General features: G+C 43.0%; 5 protein-coding genes across 6 annotated transcripts; 4 read left to right on the forward strand and 1 right to left on the reverse strand.

The window, feature by feature from the left end:
• Positions 1-1,123: 1,123 nt before the first annotated feature.
• On the forward strand, positions 1,124-5,585 carry LOC108036672 (uncharacterized). Its single transcript, XM_017112955.3, has 4 exons — positions 1,124-1,288; positions 1,351-1,534; positions 1,904-3,184; positions 3,487-5,585. Exons 1-4 carry the CDS (start codon positions 1,239-1,241, stop codon positions 5,389-5,391), a joined length of 3,420 nt encoding a protein of 1,139 aa, XP_016968444.1. The 5' UTR covers positions 1,124-1,238; the 3' UTR covers positions 5,392-5,585.
• A 326-nt stretch (positions 5,586-5,911) lies between these two features.
• LOC122818185 (putative gustatory receptor 59d) lies at positions 5,912-7,133 on the forward strand. Its single transcript, XM_044092213.2, has 2 exons — positions 5,912-6,922; positions 6,981-7,133. The coding sequence occupies exons 1-2, from the start codon at positions 5,912-5,914 to the stop codon at positions 7,131-7,133; spliced, it is 1,164 nt and encodes a 387-aa protein (XP_043948148.2).
• A 2,610-nt stretch (positions 7,134-9,743) lies between these two features.
• Positions 9,744-10,790, forward strand: LOC127010978 (putative gustatory receptor 59d). The gene has a single exon (XM_050887378.1). The coding sequence runs from the start codon at positions 9,744-9,746 to the stop codon at positions 10,788-10,790; it is 1,047 nt and encodes a 348-aa protein (XP_050743335.1).
• Positions 10,791-10,982: 192 nt separating this feature from the next.
• LOC108036284 (uncharacterized) lies at positions 10,983-11,884 on the reverse strand. 2 transcript variants are annotated; one of them, XM_017112295.3, is made up of 2 exons: positions 11,394-11,884; positions 10,983-11,342 (listed from the first exon to the last, which is right to left on the reverse strand). In XM_017112295.3, the coding sequence occupies exons 1-2, from the start codon at positions 11,736-11,738 to the stop codon at positions 11,172-11,174; spliced, it is 516 nt and encodes a 171-aa protein (XP_016967784.1). In that variant the 5' UTR covers positions 11,739-11,884; the 3' UTR covers positions 10,983-11,171. The 2 variants fall into 2 exon arrangements, with proteins under 2 accessions (XP_016967784.1, XP_016967783.1); XM_017112294.3 differs by having other exon boundaries at positions 10,983-11,872.
• A 2,477-nt stretch (positions 11,885-14,361) lies between these two features.
• Positions 14,362-15,094, forward strand: LOC122818193 (putative gustatory receptor 59d). Its single transcript, XM_044092285.1, has 2 exons — positions 14,362-14,850; positions 14,909-15,094. The coding sequence occupies exons 1-2, from the start codon at positions 14,365-14,367 to the stop codon at positions 15,059-15,061; spliced, it is 639 nt and encodes a 212-aa protein (XP_043948220.1). The 5' UTR covers positions 14,362-14,364; the 3' UTR covers positions 15,062-15,094.
• Positions 15,095-17,971: the final 2,877 nt, after the last annotated feature.

Raw genomic sequence — 17,971 nt, forward strand, 5'->3', positions numbered from 1 at the left:
ACCAGCATAGTTTTTTGTTTAATACTTAAGATATTTATTTTCATTAATTATTATCCTTATTATCCCTTATACGCTGTAATCAAAATATTATTTTGTAAATTGCACACAGTTGCACAAAAGTATCTTGTTGACCACAGTAAATCTGTTAGAAATCAATTGAAATAAATACTCTTCACTTAGGATTGGGTTTCTTTGGAAGTTTTCCCAGTGCAGCGACTCCATGACTCACTTCTCGCAGCTCGTTAGGCTGATCACATTGCCAGCGGGTCAAGTGTCAGGACAAGTGTCAGGACTCCCTTTGCACATCCGCTGGCAGCATTTTCACATATGCAAAATTAATTATTTGGCGGATCTGTTCTCGAGCAGGGCGGAAAGTTTAAGCTGCTGTTGAAATTTTTTCGCCGGACATAAATTCAATTGAAACTTTGCAGACGACAGAGAATGCGATTGCGACAAGGCTAATTTCCGTGTTTCCTCGATTTCTCCGCTTTCAAAGAAGTTTCCATAAAGATGCCGAAGCCAAAAACTTGCACTCAAGTGGGGGAGTCGGCGGTCCAAGGAATTTATGAAGTGCACGCCCGCGGCTGACTGCCCACCATCCCCAACCATGCCTCCAACCCAACCAATTTGATTGTCCAGGAATCGAAGAATTTTTACTTTATTTGAGCTCAAATCTGCCGGCCATCAGCCATGGTCATGGCCATGGCCATGGCCACTTGAAGCGCATTTTCTGCGCCATTTCCATTCCCATTTCCACTGCGACCTCCGACCTCTGGCTGCCGACTTCTGGCCTTCGCCTCCCCCTGGCCCGCGCCTTTTGCTGGTTTGATAAATCGTCTGGAAATTACAAATGGACACAGAGGCCAATAGCTTTTAGGCAAAGTTCGCCACGACGCCGCTCTTGTTTTGCTTTCGTTTTCGGTCAGGGGCATTTATGGTAATTTAAAATAAATGTGTGGCCCAAGGAGAGAGCTGAGGATTCGCAGGCGCTTCCTGTCTATTTACGCTGATTTATGGCCGAGCATTGTTGACTCTTAATGGCAAATGTCGACAAATTTGCTTTAATGGTCAATATAACAGAGGCTGCTGCTCGCTTTTTTGATTTATGCCCCCCGAATCACCCTGAAACACCGCAGTGGCCTGCGATTCAGTTTTCGGCCAAAAACCGAACTCGGCTTGGTTATCAGTCACTCAGCCTGGCCTTTGCCCGAAAGCACTCCAGGAATCGTTCGTAGAAGATGGCAAATAAGTGCCGCTGCGGTGCACTGACTCTGGGCGGGGAGAACAGGTGAGTCCTCGCAGGTCCTGGATTTTCCACTTGCTCCCTAATGGTTCCCGTTCCCATTTCAGGGGTGTTTTCTGCGAGGGTCCCCTGCTGGACGCCGTCCAGAGGTCGAAGATGTTTCCCGACTGCAAACACTTTGTGGACATGAGCTGCATTTTTACACCTGCCCAGACGCTGGCCGACTTCGATATGTTCAGCAACTGCCGAAAGAACGACGGCTCCCTGAGGTTCCTGCAAATGTTTGTCGAGGTAAAAAAGGAAGAGTTCTTAAAGGGTATCCCAAAATAACCTTGACGGAATAATATAACCGCACACAACAAATTAGATCAATATTAACTTGTTAATATAATAGAGCTAGCTATATTACCTAAGATATCTAACATTTCCCTGATAAAAAATGGTTGAAGATACATATAAATATTGGTGAAATATTAATTTTAATGCATTGAAAACGTTGAAATGCCTCATAAATTTCTATTATAAAATAATAAATGTTCATAAAAAAAAAATAACTTTGGAATACCCTTTATCCATATTTTGATTTCAAAATTAGAAATATCTATATTTAACGATTATTTTTTGAGTTTTTTAAGTCGTAAAAACGTTGTTTCCCCCCAGAAACACTTCAATGATCCTGGTTCGGAGCTGGAGCCCTGGGATCCCCCCGACTGGAAGGCCCAGCCCTCGTTCCTGATCAGGATCTCTGATCCCGAAATAAAGCACTTCGGATCGGATGTCAATCGACTGTGGAGGCAGTTGGGAAGGCGGATAAAAGACGAAGTCAAGGAGAACCCCGACCACTATTCCATACTCTACACACCCAATCCTTTCATAGTGCCCTCCTCGGATTGCCGAGAGTATCGCTACTGGGACTCCTTTTGGATAGTTCGGGGACTACTACAATGTGGCATGCATCAAACAGCTCGTGGAATGATCGACAACTACTTGTCACTGGTTGAGCAATATGGTTTTGTGCCTGGTTGTGGCAGGATTTACTGCTCGGGTCGCTCCAATCCTCCCCTTTTGATAATGATGGTCAAGGCCTATGTGGAGGTGACCAGGGATGAAAAGTACGCCCTTAGATCGCTGCCTCTTTTGGAGACCGAGTACGATACCTTCATAAGTAAGCACTCGGTGCAAGTGAAGGGCAAGACCATGTATCAGTACAGGGACTCCTCGGCGGGACCCAGACCCGAGGCCTATAGGGAGGACCTGGAGAGTGTGGCCAGCATTAAGTGTCCCGTGTCCCGAGAGGTCATGTACACTGAACTAAAATCAGCCTCTGAATCTGGAATGGACTTCAGCTCACGTTGGTTTGTCACCGCCGATGGCTCCAATGAGGGAACTCTCAGGGACACCAAAACCTCTGCCATCGTGCCCGTCGAACTGAATGCCATCGTCTTCCGGAGTGGCAAGATCCTGGCCGAGTTCAATCGAAAGGCGGGCAATACTCAAAAGGCCGAAGAATATCAGGATAAAGCCTGCGCTTTGGTAAAGGCCATTCGCGACAATCTGTGGAACGCGCAGGCCGGGATTTGGCTGGACTACGATCTGGTCAACAACAAGCCTAGGAACTACTTCTGCTGCACCAACTTTGCGCCATTGTGGGCCAGGGCCTTTCCCCTCGTGGACACCGATAAGGTGTCCAAGGGCGTGATGCAGTACATCAGGATCAACCAGTTGGATGAGCAGTATGGGGGCGTACCGCACACGATGAACAAGGAGTCGGGCCAGAAGTGGGACTACCCCAATGTCTTTCCGCCCATGATGTTCCTGGTCGTCGAGGGATTGGACAACCTGGGCACTCCGCAGGCCAAGGCCATGTCCAAGCGATGGGCCCATCGCTGGGTGAAGTCCAATTATGCGGCCTACAAGTACGAGAGTTTTATGTTCGAGAAGGTAAGTTTGTCTTTTCTATAATACCAAAACATATTCCAACTATTTGATATTTATAATACCATATTAATGAACATATTTCTTATTTTTAAATTTAGATATATATATTTTACCTATACCTTTAGACATATTTAAAATTTTTTAAAATAGCTAAATAGATTAAGTGACCTTTGACATTGAACTAACTTTTACTTTTACCATATTGTTATACAGGTCTCTGGGCCTGTCAGAGAAAGATCTGCCTTCCAAAAATTATTCGTTGTAAAATGGCTGTCCGCTAATCGGGTTTTTCCTCCTTGTTCCAGTACTTCTGCGAGGAATTCGGCACTTCCGGAGGGGCTAGTCCAGAGCACACTCCAGTGGGTTACGGCTGGACCAACGGGGTGGTCATCGAGTTCCTCTGCAAGTACGGGAAGGACATCAGCCTGGCCGACGACCTGGACGAGGGCTGCAAGTGCAAGGCCAGAGGGGCGAAGACCGCAGGGGGCAACGAGTACATCATCACCAGCGAGGCGAACATGGAGGAGCAGCCTTCCAAGAAGTCCTGCGTGTGTGGCGCTCCCTCAACAGTGGGTACCACGTCCAACAAATCCTCCACTGGCACGAGCACCCGGAATTCTGTAAGCAATGGTAACCAGAAGCAACAGCAGACTGACGATGACTGCACCTGCGGCATTGCACAAAAGCAACGAGCTCAGGCGCAGCACGGAGCAGATGGTACCTGCTCCTGCGGGCCAGGAGCCCACCAGCAAATGCAGAGCAATAATTGTGGGCCCCAGAAACAGCAGCAATCCCAGACTCAAATGCAGAGATCGCAGCTAGGACAACAAGGAGCAGATTGCGCATGTGGAGCGAGGTCGCAACACCAGCCGCAGCAAAAATCCCAGCAGCAATTCCAGGGCAACAGTGCAGGAAGCTGTGGGATTTGTGGCTCACAAAAGCCTCAGCAATCCCAAGCTCAAATGCAGCGATCACAGATGGGAAAACATGGAGCAGATTGCTCATGCGGAGCGAAACCACAGCAGCAACAGCACGGATTGCTGGGAAGGGGAGCACCCAGTGCCGCCAGTTGTGGAGTGTGTGAAACGCATAAACACCAGCAGTCGCAGACGCAAATGCAGCGATCTTCCGCAGATCAGGATTGCTCTGGTGTGGCAGGATCCCAGCAGGCACAGCAGGGCATTCTGGGAATGCAGCACGATCCGGACTGTCCTTGCTCCGGGCAGCAGCAGAAGGGAGCTGGACTCATTGTTGTACCACGACAACAGCCCCTCAAAGATGACGACTGCGAGTGCTCCATGGACGAGCGGGAGTTGCAGCAGATGCAGCAGCAGCAGAAGCAACAGGACTGCAAGCAGCAACAGCGGCAGCAGCAACAGGAGAACCAAAGACTGCAGCAACAGCTGGAGTGCGAGCAGAAGCAGCAGGATTGCACCTCGAAGCCGCAGCCGCAGGATTGCTCCCAGCACCTGAAGAGTCAGCAGCAGACGGAGGGCCCCTGTGGCTGCATGGACGAGGAGGATGCCAGGGAGCAACACGATCAGGGTCACTATTTCCCAGTGACCGACAAGGAGGACGAGGGCTGCTCCGCGGAGGAGACGCCAAGGGACTCCGGCTGCGATGGCTGTGGCAGAGATGATTGCCCAGATTCTCCCCAGGAGGACAGTGGTTGCAATGGAGGGCAGGAGAAGGTGCAGCCAGTTCCCATTCCGCAGTGTGCTCAACCGAAGCCACAGCAATACGCAGCTCCAGATGACTGCGGTTGCTCGGCGGGTCAAGGTCAAGGTAGAGCCCCACCAGCAGCACCGCCCACCACCTCCATATGTCCCCATTGTGGAGGCATAACCACTGAATCCCAGACCAATTGGCACTCCACCCATTCGGTGGGCACCAACCGACCGTCGTTTCCCCACGATGATGATTGTGAGTGCTCCAAGGTAGGCGGAGGGGCCGGTGGCCAGCAGATGCGTGCAATGGGTGTCCAGAGTGGTCACAGCAAGGGTGTGATGGCCAGTGGGGGTGGCCCCGAGTGCGGACCCTGCAAGGCTCACATGCCCTCCGATTATGCGGCGGGTCACGGACCCAAACCCTTCTACAACAAGCAGTTTCCACTGGCAGATCCCGTGAGCACGGCTGAAGCCTGTCCAACCACATCCGAGCCGATCAAGAAGAAGAAGTGCTGCAACTGTGACGAAAAAGAGGATGAGTAGATCTACTTCATCTGAAGATCCCCACCCTAGAGGAACAAGCGAAGGCCCAGCCGAAGAACTGGAACTAAATTTAAGTGTGTCAAATTTGTAATGGTTTTTCCAAAGTAAGCCAGCATGAAGATTCCAACATCCATCAAAGAAATTTGATTATTTTACGCTCTTGAATAAACGCAGTTAAGATTGTAGCTAAGTAACAGTATAAGTTCTATTAACTCAGTTATGGATAGTGAAAAGTAGTTTCTTAATCCTATTTTTATAAGTTTTGCTTTAAAGAGCGCCATAATGATGGTGATCCAAAAACAATTTACTTTAAGGTATAGGTCATACCTTTCCTCTGGGGGAAAAACCCCACCACAACCATCCAATCCTGAATCCGTCCCTGCTAAGGCGACAAACTAGGTGATTAAGATGACAGGATATCATATTTTAATTTGGGCAATCAGTCACACATGTCACGCATTCTGACTCGGGTCTGACATTAAGGTGGGAACTATCCCGAAGTAATGTTCAGTTTCAAACAATGGTGGACCTGTTCAAGTGGTGTCTGTCGCATACATATTTCGCTGGTCGTATAACTGGAGTTTTAAACTTTGAAATCGATCTGAAAACGGGTCGAGCTAAAGTTACCCGGAAAGCTACAATATGTGCCGCCTGCTCGAACTTGGTGGTGTACATCATGCTGGCCTGCTATGTGATCAACGTACAAAGAGTGGTCACAGTTTGGGCAATGACTAACCGTCTTCAGGAATACATTCTAGTGGCTTTATCGGTGTTTCGCATTATTTGCGTTTCCCTGTCTCTAGTCAGTCGATGGTGTAATCGTCGGGAATTTGTGCAGCTCATCGACTCGTTCAGCCGGCAGTTTGGTCCGGAGATACTTCCGTACTGCCGGAGAAGAATCTATTGCAAGATTTTTAGCACGACAGCGGTGAATTTAATACAGTTCATCATTATTCTGATTGCGAGGTGGAAGCTGAAAGATTTATCCACGACTCTTAGTATCCTAGGCCTTTTTAGCATAACAGTCGTTATAAGCATGATCATTATGCAGTACTTTATTGCCATGGCGAACATTAGAGCGCGATACATCCTCCTGAACAGAGAGTTAAAAGCGATTGTATCAGAAACTCAAAACCTGAATCCCAAACAGGTTGGAGTTTTTGTGACCTCATGTTGCAACCTGGCTGATCGCCTCGAAAAAGTTGCTAAAGCACAATCTGATTTACAAGCGTTCATCGATCGTTTGACTACAGTCTTCGAAGTTGAGGTTGTCTGCCTAATCGTAACTTACTTTGCAAACCTGGTGGTGAACCTATATCTACTATTGAGCATAAATGAATTCAATATTATTTCAAATATATCCCTCGATTTCCTAACATGTATCTTCACTGCCCTTAATGTATTTTACTTCGTCGATTTCTGGGTAAACGCGTCCAATATATTTTCCCTGCTGGATGCCCATGAAGAAATGGTCGTACAACTAAGTCAGCGGACTTCATTTCAAGTTCTGGACCCCAGATTAGAGACAGTTGTAAGTTGAAACAAATTATTAAACATTGACTTTGTACAATTTATAAGTATTCTTCCAGATCGATAGCTTCAATCTGAACTTGGCCCGAAATCCATTCAAGCTTCGATTCCTCGGTTTATTTAAAATTGATCGATTTGCATTGTTTGCACTAATCAACTCAATTTTAGGACACACAATAGTACTGGTTCAAATTGAATTTGAAAATAAGTAGCGAAAATATTAGATACTTAAGATTATATTGGCTCTGGATTTAGCTACTTTGATTATTTGTCTTAATAATTAATGTGTAGTAACTCTCTAACTTAAATTTGTAAATAACACTTACAATTTATGTAAGGTTATAATGGTTATTTATCTTACAATTATGCTTCTCTGTGTTATTAAAGATCTGCCAGTATAACTTTTAAGTTCAGCCATTTGTCAGTAGCTAATTTTAAAAATAACACAAATGTATTTAAATTTGACATATAAAAAAACTTAACATCAAAATGAGCAACTCTTATGAACTAATCAACAACAAATGGCAAGCTCTTTCCAGGTAATCTTGGGGCAGTTCCGCTAAAAGCCTCACTTACCTATAGGAGCAAGCTTGGCTATATCGATTTGCCCGGTTAGAGAAGGCGATCCAAAAATCATTAGGTAAAAACATCGGTCATATCAACCCTCTCGGGGATAAAATCCACCACAAGCATCCAATCCTGATTCCCTCACTACTAAGTCCTCATACAGTCAATAAATTAAGTGGGTTCAGATGAGGCGATATCATATTTAACCGAGGCAATCAGTCACAAATGTCAAAAACTATGACTCAATTCTCAGCTTATTGGCTTACCAACGGGAAACAGTCCTGAGAGGTGTTCAGTATAGCACAATGGACTTGTTTAAAGGGTGTCTGTCCTTTATATACTTCATCGGTCGTCTAACTGGCGTTATAAACTTCGAGATCGACTTTAAAACGGGTCGAACTAAAGTTACGAAGAGAACCACAATAGGGGCCGCCCTTACGAACATAGTTATTTTCGTCATGTTGACTTTCTATATGATCAGCATAGATAGAGAGACCAAAGTGTGGGGAATGTCGAGTCCTCTTCAGGAAAACGTCTTCATAATTTTATCAGCGTTTCAAACAGTGTGCGTTTTCCTGTCCTTGGCCAATAGATGGACCAATCGCCGGAGTTATATGCAGCTCCTTGACTCCTTCCGTCGTCAGTTCACTCCGAAGATACTTCCTTACTGCCGGAAAGGCATCATCATCAAGACGTTTTGTGCTGCAGCGTTGTATATTATAAATGCTATCGCCGCTCTGCTTATAGTGCGAAAGCAGCTAAGCGTGCTCCTGGCACTTGGCATAGGAGGCGCCTATTGCGCGGCATTCATTATGGATGTGATCATTATGCATTACTTTATAGCTATGGCCAGTCTTAGAGGGCGATACATCCTGATAAACAAAGAGTTGCAAGCGATTATTACTGAAACTCGAAACCTTAATCCGAAACGTTTTGAGGTCTTTTTGACTTCATGTTTCAACCTTGCTGATCGCCTTGAAAAAGTAGATAAATCCCAAGGTGATTCACAAGGGCTCTTAGATCGTTTGACTAGAATCTACGGATTTCCGGTTGTGTCTTTGATCATCGCCCAATATTTAAATCTAGTGGCAAACTTATTTTTAATATTAAGCTTGAATAAATTCGATATAATAACAAAGATGTCCTTCTTAATGTATATTTACACGGCTTTTGTCGTACTTACCTTTGTTGATTTCTGGTTGAACGCGTCCAATATATTTAGCCTGCTGGATACCCACGAAGAGATGGTCGAACTGCTAAGCCAGCGGCTTTTATTTCAACCTGGCCTAGATCGAAGACTTGAGAGAGCTGTAAGCGAAAACGAATTAAAAACAATTATATCTTTTAAATGTATTTATGTTTTTCAGATGGATAGTTTTACTCTGAACCTGGCCGAAAATCCATTACAGCTTCGATTCCTTGGTCTATTTAAAATTGATCGATTCGCAATGTTTGCCCTTTTTAACTCTCTTTTAGGCCACACAATAATTCTGATGCAAATTGAAATTGAAAATTTCTAAAAAAAATTCAAAGTAATTAAATTTTATCGTGTTAGTAAGGAATTAGCAGTATACAACTAAAGGAAAAATGTATGTTAAAATTTGTCTTTGCAAGGTCTGTGTCTTAATATCCTTAATTCAATATAATACAGCAAAAAATAAACAAAAATGTTAATGAAATAATAATAAATATGGAATATATTACCATCAAACTTAGCTTTCAGCTGTATGATATGATCTGCCGATCGTCGTCCTCGTCCATAGTTATTAAATCTATGGAGCCCCCACCAGTGGCTGAGTCCTGGCAAAACATTAAGATCATCTTGCTACAATTGGGTGGCTAGACACAACTTTATAGTCGAGATCTTTTAGAAGTAGAGCAAAACGATTTAATATAGATTAATAAACAAACTTGATTTGAGTGCGCATATCCTAAGAAGATTGGGAATATTTTAAATCTATTTTTAGAAAAAATAGTACGGACAACCTATAACTACATGGCAATATCGATTTTCCTGGTAGTAATGGTGATTAAAGAGCCATTTCCTTTAAAAGATCGGTCATATCTCCTCTCTTGGGAAAATAAACCCATTGCAATTATACAATCCTGAATCCCTTCTCGCTAAGTATTCACACAGCCAATAAATTAGGTGGTGTCCGATGACACGATATCATATGCAATCAGTCACCCATGTCGGTCCCCAGGAAATTTCCTAACCACTGGAAACAGTTCTGAGATAAGTTCAGTATAACACAATGGACCTGTTCAAATGGTGTTTGTCCTTTACCTATTTCATCGGTCGTCTAACTGGCGTTATAAACTTCGAGATCGACTTGAAAACTGGTCGAGGTAAAATCACCAAGCGAGCTACAATAAGTGCAGCCTGCTCGCACATAGTTATTTCCACTATGATGGCTTTCTATGTGATCAACATTGACAGAATAGTCAAACTGTGGAGAATGTCGAGTTATCTTCAAAAATATGTAGTTATAGTTTTTGGATTTTTCCGCATAGCTTGCGTATTCCTGTTCTTTAAAAGGATATGGTCAGACCGACGGAAATTCATGAAGCTCTTCGACTCGCTCAGGCGTCAGTACAGTCCGGAGATAATTCCGTTCTGCCGGAAAACCATCTTTAAAAAGTCTTTCTGCTTTCTAATGTTGCACACTGCACTTATTATCATCATTCTTACGGTCATGCTTGGGCATGCAAGAACAACCCTGGATCTTGCCATCTTGGGCAACTTTATCGTGTTAGTCGTTACAAATGTGATCATTTTGCAATACTTTATTGCCATGGTGGGCATTCGAGGGCGGTACATTCTTCTGATTAAGGAGTTTCAAGCGATTATATCCGAAATACGATCCCTTAATCCCAACCGAATTGGGGTTTTTGTCACCACTTGTTGCAGTCTTGCCGATCGCCTTGAAAAACTGGCCCAATCCCAATCTGATTTACAAGCGCTTATGGAACGATTGTCCCGAAGTTACCAAGTTCAGGTCGTCAACTTGATTATAACGTACTATTCAAATCTGGTGTCGTTCTTATTGGTTTTGTTTACCTTAAATAAACATGGTGCTTCCACAGAAGTCTACCATAAGTTTGTCACAATTCTTCACTTTGCTATTGCGGGATTCTGGTTAATCGATTTTCGGATAAACGCGTCGAGTATGTTTTGCCTGCTGGATACACACGATAAAATGGTCCAACTACTGAGTCAGAGGACATCTTTTCAACCTGGTTTAGATCGGAGATTGGAGGCAGTTGTAAGAAAAGAGATTGAAAAGTTTTTAAGTTTTTAAAATTATAAATATTTTTCAGATCGATAGTTTCTCCCTGAACTTGGCCCGAAATCCATTCCAGCTTCGATTCCTTGGCTTATTTAAAATTGATAGATTTGCAATGTTCGCATTCCTTAACTCACTTTTGGGCCACATATTAATTCTGCTACAAAATGAAATGGAAAATTTTTGAAGAAAACTTAAAAAAATATGTATGGTTATATTGGTTATTTATCCAACAATTTCGATTGTTAATAAAAACAATGCATAGTCTAAGGGCTTAGAACAATTTTAGGACGGTTTATAAAAAAAAATACAAATCAATTTGAGCATTAGTAACTATGGATCGAAAACGTAAGTGACTTTTCCAAAAGATTAGGTATAATCTCTGCTTGTAATTCACTACGCCTCAGGGTCAATCCGTTCGGGGTACAACAGGTGCATTAATAGGTCCTCGGTGACCTCGACCTTGGTTTGGGAGCATCCATAGCCATTGAAATCCAGTTCCTGCTCCTCCTCGTCCAGCACGTAGTAAACATCGCTAGCCAAGTCCGATGAGAGGTCCTGACCTGGCTGGAGGACCTTAAGAGCATCGCGGCGAAACAGTTGGATGGCCAGAGATACCTTTTCGTTGGACCTTAGGCAGGAGTCCAAACGCTCCTCCCGGGGAATACTGCAGGAGTCCTGTCCGCAGAAGGCCTCATCCAGCTGGCGAAGCATCCTTCGGAAGATGAAGTTGGCGAAGGTTCTTCGGTGCCCCTCATTCATTTGCCTTCTTCGCAGGGAACTCGGCTGCAAGACGGCGAATCCCACATAGAGCATCAGGAGCATCTGGGTGGATATGGACAAGGCCAGTACAAACAGAAGGTACTCCTCATCGTAGCGCCTGGGGTTCAGTGGTGCCCTGCAGTCCAATAATGGCGGCACGCCCTCGGTCACGAAGCCCGGCTGCAAGGTGGCCACCAACATTTTCGCCGGGTCAAGAGTCACGGGGTCAAATTTGGAATTTCGATGTTGCCGGCTTTTGTTCTGGTGGCTTACTAAAGTTACCAACTATTCAAAACTGGTTTACCATGGCCTGCTCTTTATAACCTGTTGACATAACCGATTTTTCAATGTCATGTTAACTTTTCTCCTTAAGTTAACTTGTTTTTTGGAAGCATTACATTTTAACTTAGTGTTTATCTAACTGACAACAAGTTAACCGATTCGTTAAGATAACATTTCCAAAAAATGTAAGTTTATGTTAACTTTTTGTGAAAGATAATGAACCAATATAAATTTAAAACGGCAAAATATGAACAAGAGTTTAAATTTCTAGGAAACAGAATTTTTAAAAATGTAAGACCTTTAATTTAAGATTGAGAAAACGGAGCTTAGAGACAATTATATGAGCTATAGCTTACGATCTGCCCGGCTAACCAGAATGTTGATATCTTCTTACACGAAAAGTATTTCCCTTGGGGAGGACATTCAGAGAAAGTAAAAGTGCGAGTGAGAACATCGGCTAATTTCTTCCTTGACATGCCATTCACAATCCACTATGGTTATCTTTATGGGCCTGTCAATATCTTTATGACGCGCCCACCACCCATCTAGCGATATACATTTGGGCAAGGACACATTTCGGGGGAAAGCGAAAGTATCCTTTGACACAATTTCCGCCAGCCTCAATCGGGTCGTGCCGTCTCTGTCTACTACGCCATCGCGCTCTCTTTCTAACTGTGTGCGAGTGCTCAAGCCTGTAATATTTGTTCAGAGACACACCCACCCACAATCCCACAATCCCACACTCCCGAACATCCACCCCTCCGCCCATCCGCAACCGAACCGAAATATGCGCGCTCCATTACAACAGAGCCCCCATACCATCGAGAGAACCCCTGCCGATGCGATTGTATGGCTCTGATATTATTGAAATGCCATTTTGATTGGCTTTGATGTGTGTGGATGGGCGAGTAACGATTTGATGTTGCTAAATGTTTTATGCAGATGCCCTGATACCGTGCCATACCATGGCATAACGTTCCATACCATAGGTCCTGTGATGTGATTAAGCGATAAGTAGTCAGCCATGCATCATTGTGGCCAGAGGTATTAGTTTGTTCGCCGGTGATTGCACTCCACGCTAATTTGATTGAATGGCCTCCGAATGGGTTTGCATAAAAGAGTTCGGTTGCCAGATTAAATGGCTCGGAATGGGGACTCCGATCCCCCATGGCCTCTCGCCTCCGAGATCCTATCCAATTATACACTTATGGCCATTTGTCAGTGGAATGTGTCAACAGTGCCGCGGCTTTGTGATGGTGTGTGTGTCTGAGCGGCGAAATAAGAGCCGAAACCCACACGCTGAGCAGCCAAAGGAAGACCCAAGACTGGCGGACAGACTGCCGGTAAAACTCGCGGAGGAAGTCTCCGGGAGGGAGTCGTAACCGCAACCGAATAACCGAGTCATATCACAGACGTGCAACTGAGCAGCACTTGATGATGAAGAATGTGAGCATCCTTGGCAGGGCCTGCACATGGCACTTCAGGCACTGCGGAAAAAAAGGACCACGACTCTACTCTCAGTAAGGCAAAACAATAGGTGAAGAAGTGGGTAAGTTAAACAAATTACTTGGCATTGCATTGGACTGACAATCAGTAGTCAAGCATTTTTTTCAAATGTGTAATTCATTCTTTTTAATTTCAAGTAAGCAAATTTAATTCTTACCTTCAAGCAAAAGCATTTAAAATTACTTTATTTCGATTTAACAAGAACCTAAAGAATTCGCGCAACCTTTATCAACAAAATTACATTTTTTAAAAGAGGGTTATGATGTGAACTTTTGTGACGAAGTCGTATTATAGGATCTACCACTTTCTACATTTTTTTCATTCGCTTTTCTGGGGAAAGAAAACAACCCACAACCATCCAATCCTGCATTCGTCCCTGCTAAGTCGATAAATTAGGTGGGTTCAGATGACACGATATCACATTTCAATTTAGGCAATCAGTCAGACATGTCAGAAATTCTGACCCGGTCCTGACATTAGACTCACTAACTCGGCCAAAGCCAAAACAATCTAAAATATAACACAATGGTGAACTTGTTCAAATGGTGTTTGTCCTGTACCTATTTTTTCAGTCGCATAACTGGCGTTTTAAATTTTGAAATCAATTTTAAAACGGGTCGAGCTAAAGCCACCAAGCGAACCACAATAAGTGCAGCCTGCTCAAACTTAGTGGTTTTCATCATGCTGGCTTTTTATGTGACCAACATTCAAAGTTTGGTCAAAGTTTGGAAATTGTCGAACCGTCTTCAGGAATACGCTGTAATGGTTTTGCATAATCTGCGTTGCCCTGTCTTTGGTCAGTCGATGGTGTAATCGTCGGGAATTTCTGCAGCTCTTCGTCTTGTTCCGCCGACTGGTCAGTCCGGAGATTCTTCCGTATTGCCGAAGAAGAATATATGCCAAGATTTTTAGTGCGACAATGGTGAATGTTATACACATTATCATTGCTCTGACTGCATGGCTGAAGCTAATAAATTTACGCTTTATTCTTAGCACCTTGGGCCTATTTAGCATAACAGTCATAATAAATGTGATAGTTATGCAGTACCTTATTGTCATGGCGCATGTTGGGGCAAGATACATGCTCCTGAACAAAGAGTTGCAAGGGATTGTATCAGAAATTCAGTTCCTTAATCCCAAACGCATTGGGGTTTTTGTGACCTCGTGCTGCAGCCTGGCCGATCGCCTTGAAAAGGTGGCTAAATCCCAATCGGACTTACATGCGTTTTTGGATCGTTTGACCAGAGTCTACGATGTTCAGATTGTTTGCCAAACTTTCATTTTCTTTTCAACTCTGGTGGCGAACTTATATTTTTTTCTAAGCATAAATAAATACGATATAATATCACAGATGTCCCTAGAGTTCATAACGTTTATCCACAAAGCTTTTATTGTATTTTACATCGTCGATTTCTGGATAAGCGCATCCAATATATTTTCCCTGCTGGATGCCCACGAAGAGATGGTCCAACTGCTGGGTCAACGGACTTCACTTCAAGCTTTGGACCCCAGATTAGAGGCAGTTGTAAGTCAAAACAAATTATGATACATTATTATTATACAATTTATATCTATTCTTCCAGTTCGATAGCTTCAATCTGAACTTGGCCCGAAATCCATTCAAGCTTCGATTCCTCGGTTTATTTAAAGTGGATCGATTTGCATTGTTTGCACTGATCAACTCAATTTTATTCCACACAATAGTACTTGTTCAAATGGAATTTGAAAACATCTAAAGAAAACTCGAAACTCAAAATAACTATGACTATTTTGGCTCTCAATCTAAAAGTTTATATTTATTGTGTTAATTGCTATTAACGTTTATTAATATTATCAGCTTATTTTACCTCAAATTATTATATCAAGTATCAAGTTATAAATCTATGTAAAATAACAAATTAGAAGGTCTTTTTATTTAGTATATCTTTCTTGTTATAATACGTGTTCGTGACAAAAGTTAATCGATTAAAAAAGAACCTGAAGAATTCACGTTTAATTACACGCATTACATGCGTTTGAAATGTTTTACTTATGTATCCATAAACGCTGATAGAAAAGAAATTTGTTTAAGTAAAATTTAGTTCCATTGAAAGATAAACCTTGCAGGAGAAATCTGAAACCTGGACATATTCTTCCTTTGTTTTTCTTTCAATGTATTCCCAGTGTGCGGGAACCCTGTCCCTAGTCAAGGAGCAGTGATGAAATGCAGAAACGCTGTAGCTCATCAGTCTTCGGGAGAGGGAGTCCCGATCCCCGCCCTCCGTTCCACTTCCCTCGGCGGAAATCCCTCTTGATTATAAGTTTGACGCACCGCAGCCTTTAATGCGGATATTCCGGCGCGGAGTCGCGACTAGAAGGGGAGAACTGGGAAAAAGTTGCAGTCTGCCGACTCCGCAGACTGCTGAGTTGCGTTTCCAATTAGACTCTGGGCGAATCATTTGCATGTTATTGACTAAATTAAGTGCCAGGCTAAAGTTGTAAAAATATGCGAAATTGGCCAGCAGACGAGACACAAAGCAAACTGTGCGAAATGAAACGAGACCAAATGAAATGAAATGAGACCGGGCGAAATGAAATGGAGAGCGATTGGATTTTGGCTGAGATGGTATTATATCGGATGACAACAGTTCAAATCATTCCACTTTGAACTGCCAAGCTGGAACTGCTCTCCACCTGAGTTGTCCTGCTGAGAATACCCATGCAGCCGAGTTGAGTCTTTGTTTGGCTGCAAATTGAAATTGAAATTTGCATGTTTGCCACCAGAAATGTTTCAATTATTCGCATGCACAAATGAATATAAAATCGAAACAAGCGGCAGGAGCAGCTGCAAAAACAACGAGAAATCTGTCATATGTCAAACTTTGCCATATTTAATTTCCTCTTTGCGAAATTAGTTTTTCCTCATCCGAAATTTGTGTGCAGCACATATTCGTGTTTGTCGACTATTTTTTTATTTTCTTACCCCTCTCTATAAGTCTTTTTTTCCGTCCGACCCCCACACAGCTGCAATAATTCATGTTCAAAACTACAAATTGAGTCATAAACAACTTTTGATTTCGCATATGGCAGGCATGTCCTCGGGTTTCTGGGGGTTGTCTTATTTTTTATGTTTTTCGTTTTTCTGCTTTGCATTGCATACTTTTTGGGGTGCATTTGGGGATCGGACTTAGGGAGGAGAGCGTGATCGCGATAGTTTTGACATTTTAAAAACTTTGAAAACACCAACTTTAAAATGAAATAAAATTCAAGTAAAAAACTCTTCATTTAAAGACATGACGAACTTGCTTATCTGCTGATATGCTTTTTAAATGTTGAAGGAATTTGAAACAGGGCTCTATATATATATTTTAGGGTTACACAGAAAACAGGTTATAAATCCATTTAAATAAGTATAGTAAAAGTGTTTAAATGGGTTTATTCACTCTTTTATAAAAATGAATCCATTAAAAGCATACCCATCGAAATAATTAGTGGACTAAGTTGTCGAAAGGTTGGCATATCCTTAATAATTTGGTGACCCCGACCCATTGTAAATACGTGGAAACCGTAATTTAAATAATGTTCAAACGCTGTTAACCAAATACCATCAAAACTTTTGCCTTTTTTGTGCACCTCTAGCTAGATTTCCCGGAAGTTTCCATTGTTTTCTAGTTGACCTTTTTAAAAATTCAAGCCTCTGCAGTCGCACTCATTAAAAACAAAAGACAAAATCCAGAATGTGTGCTGTGTGCATATATATAGACGCATAAAACCGCTTAATTCATAATTTAACAGGGCGCACTTTTAGTTGCGGTTAACGGGGGAGCAAAAAACAAAAACCAAAAGTTGAAAAACCATTTAAAAAGGTATGCAAACAATGTGCGTCCGTCCGGGACGGCTGACTGTCCGTATGTCCGTATGTCTGGTTGTTTGGCCTTACTTATGCATTTCACTCTTTATGATTTATTTCGAAATACTCTGGCCACACTCAGACACCACCAGCACGGCGTACCATCGGCAGAAACCCGAAAACCCAAAAAGCTTTGCCGCTTAATTTCATTAAAAATTTATGAAATAAAGGCACAGCCAGGATGGCGTATTAAAATTTGATAGTCTGCTCCGTGTGTGCTCGTGTGTCTGTTTTTATACGGGCAGATGCCTGTGCGTGGGTGGGTGCTATATGTATGGGCGCCATGCGTCATTGTTAATATTGTGCTGCGGTTTTTACGCCAAAAGTCAACGATGGACGCGAGGCGAAAAAATTTGGCCCGTCTGTGTGCACTTTATTTGATGGACTTGTTTATGAGCCATTTCCATGCCGTACCCGTTCGCATTCCCATCTGGATGCTGCACCTTGATTCTTACCCTTATTAATGTTTATTGCGTTTCGAGCATTTAATTTGATGTCCGCGTCGCAAGTCGGCAATGATGAGACGTTAAATGGAATTGCAACTCGGAGCTGTCCTTATCCCTCGCTGGAACCAATTTGCAAATGCACACGAATTGCAATTGCGGTGGGCTACGCACTTTCCCTTCATTTTTGTTTTCCCTTTTTTATTTGGGCCAGAAATTGCATTTTTAATATCCTTGGCAAGGATCGCGGGCTGTCATGGGTAATGAATGCGCTGGCAAACAATTATTTTTATATGACGGCTCGATGGGACGGG

This window comes from Drosophila biarmipes, chromosome 2R (assembly GCF_025231255.1).
Source record: "Drosophila biarmipes strain raj3 chromosome 2R, RU_DBia_V1.1, whole genome shotgun sequence".
In the NCBI taxonomy this organism is placed as follows: domain Eukaryota; kingdom Metazoa; phylum Arthropoda; class Insecta; order Diptera; family Drosophilidae; genus Drosophila; species Drosophila biarmipes.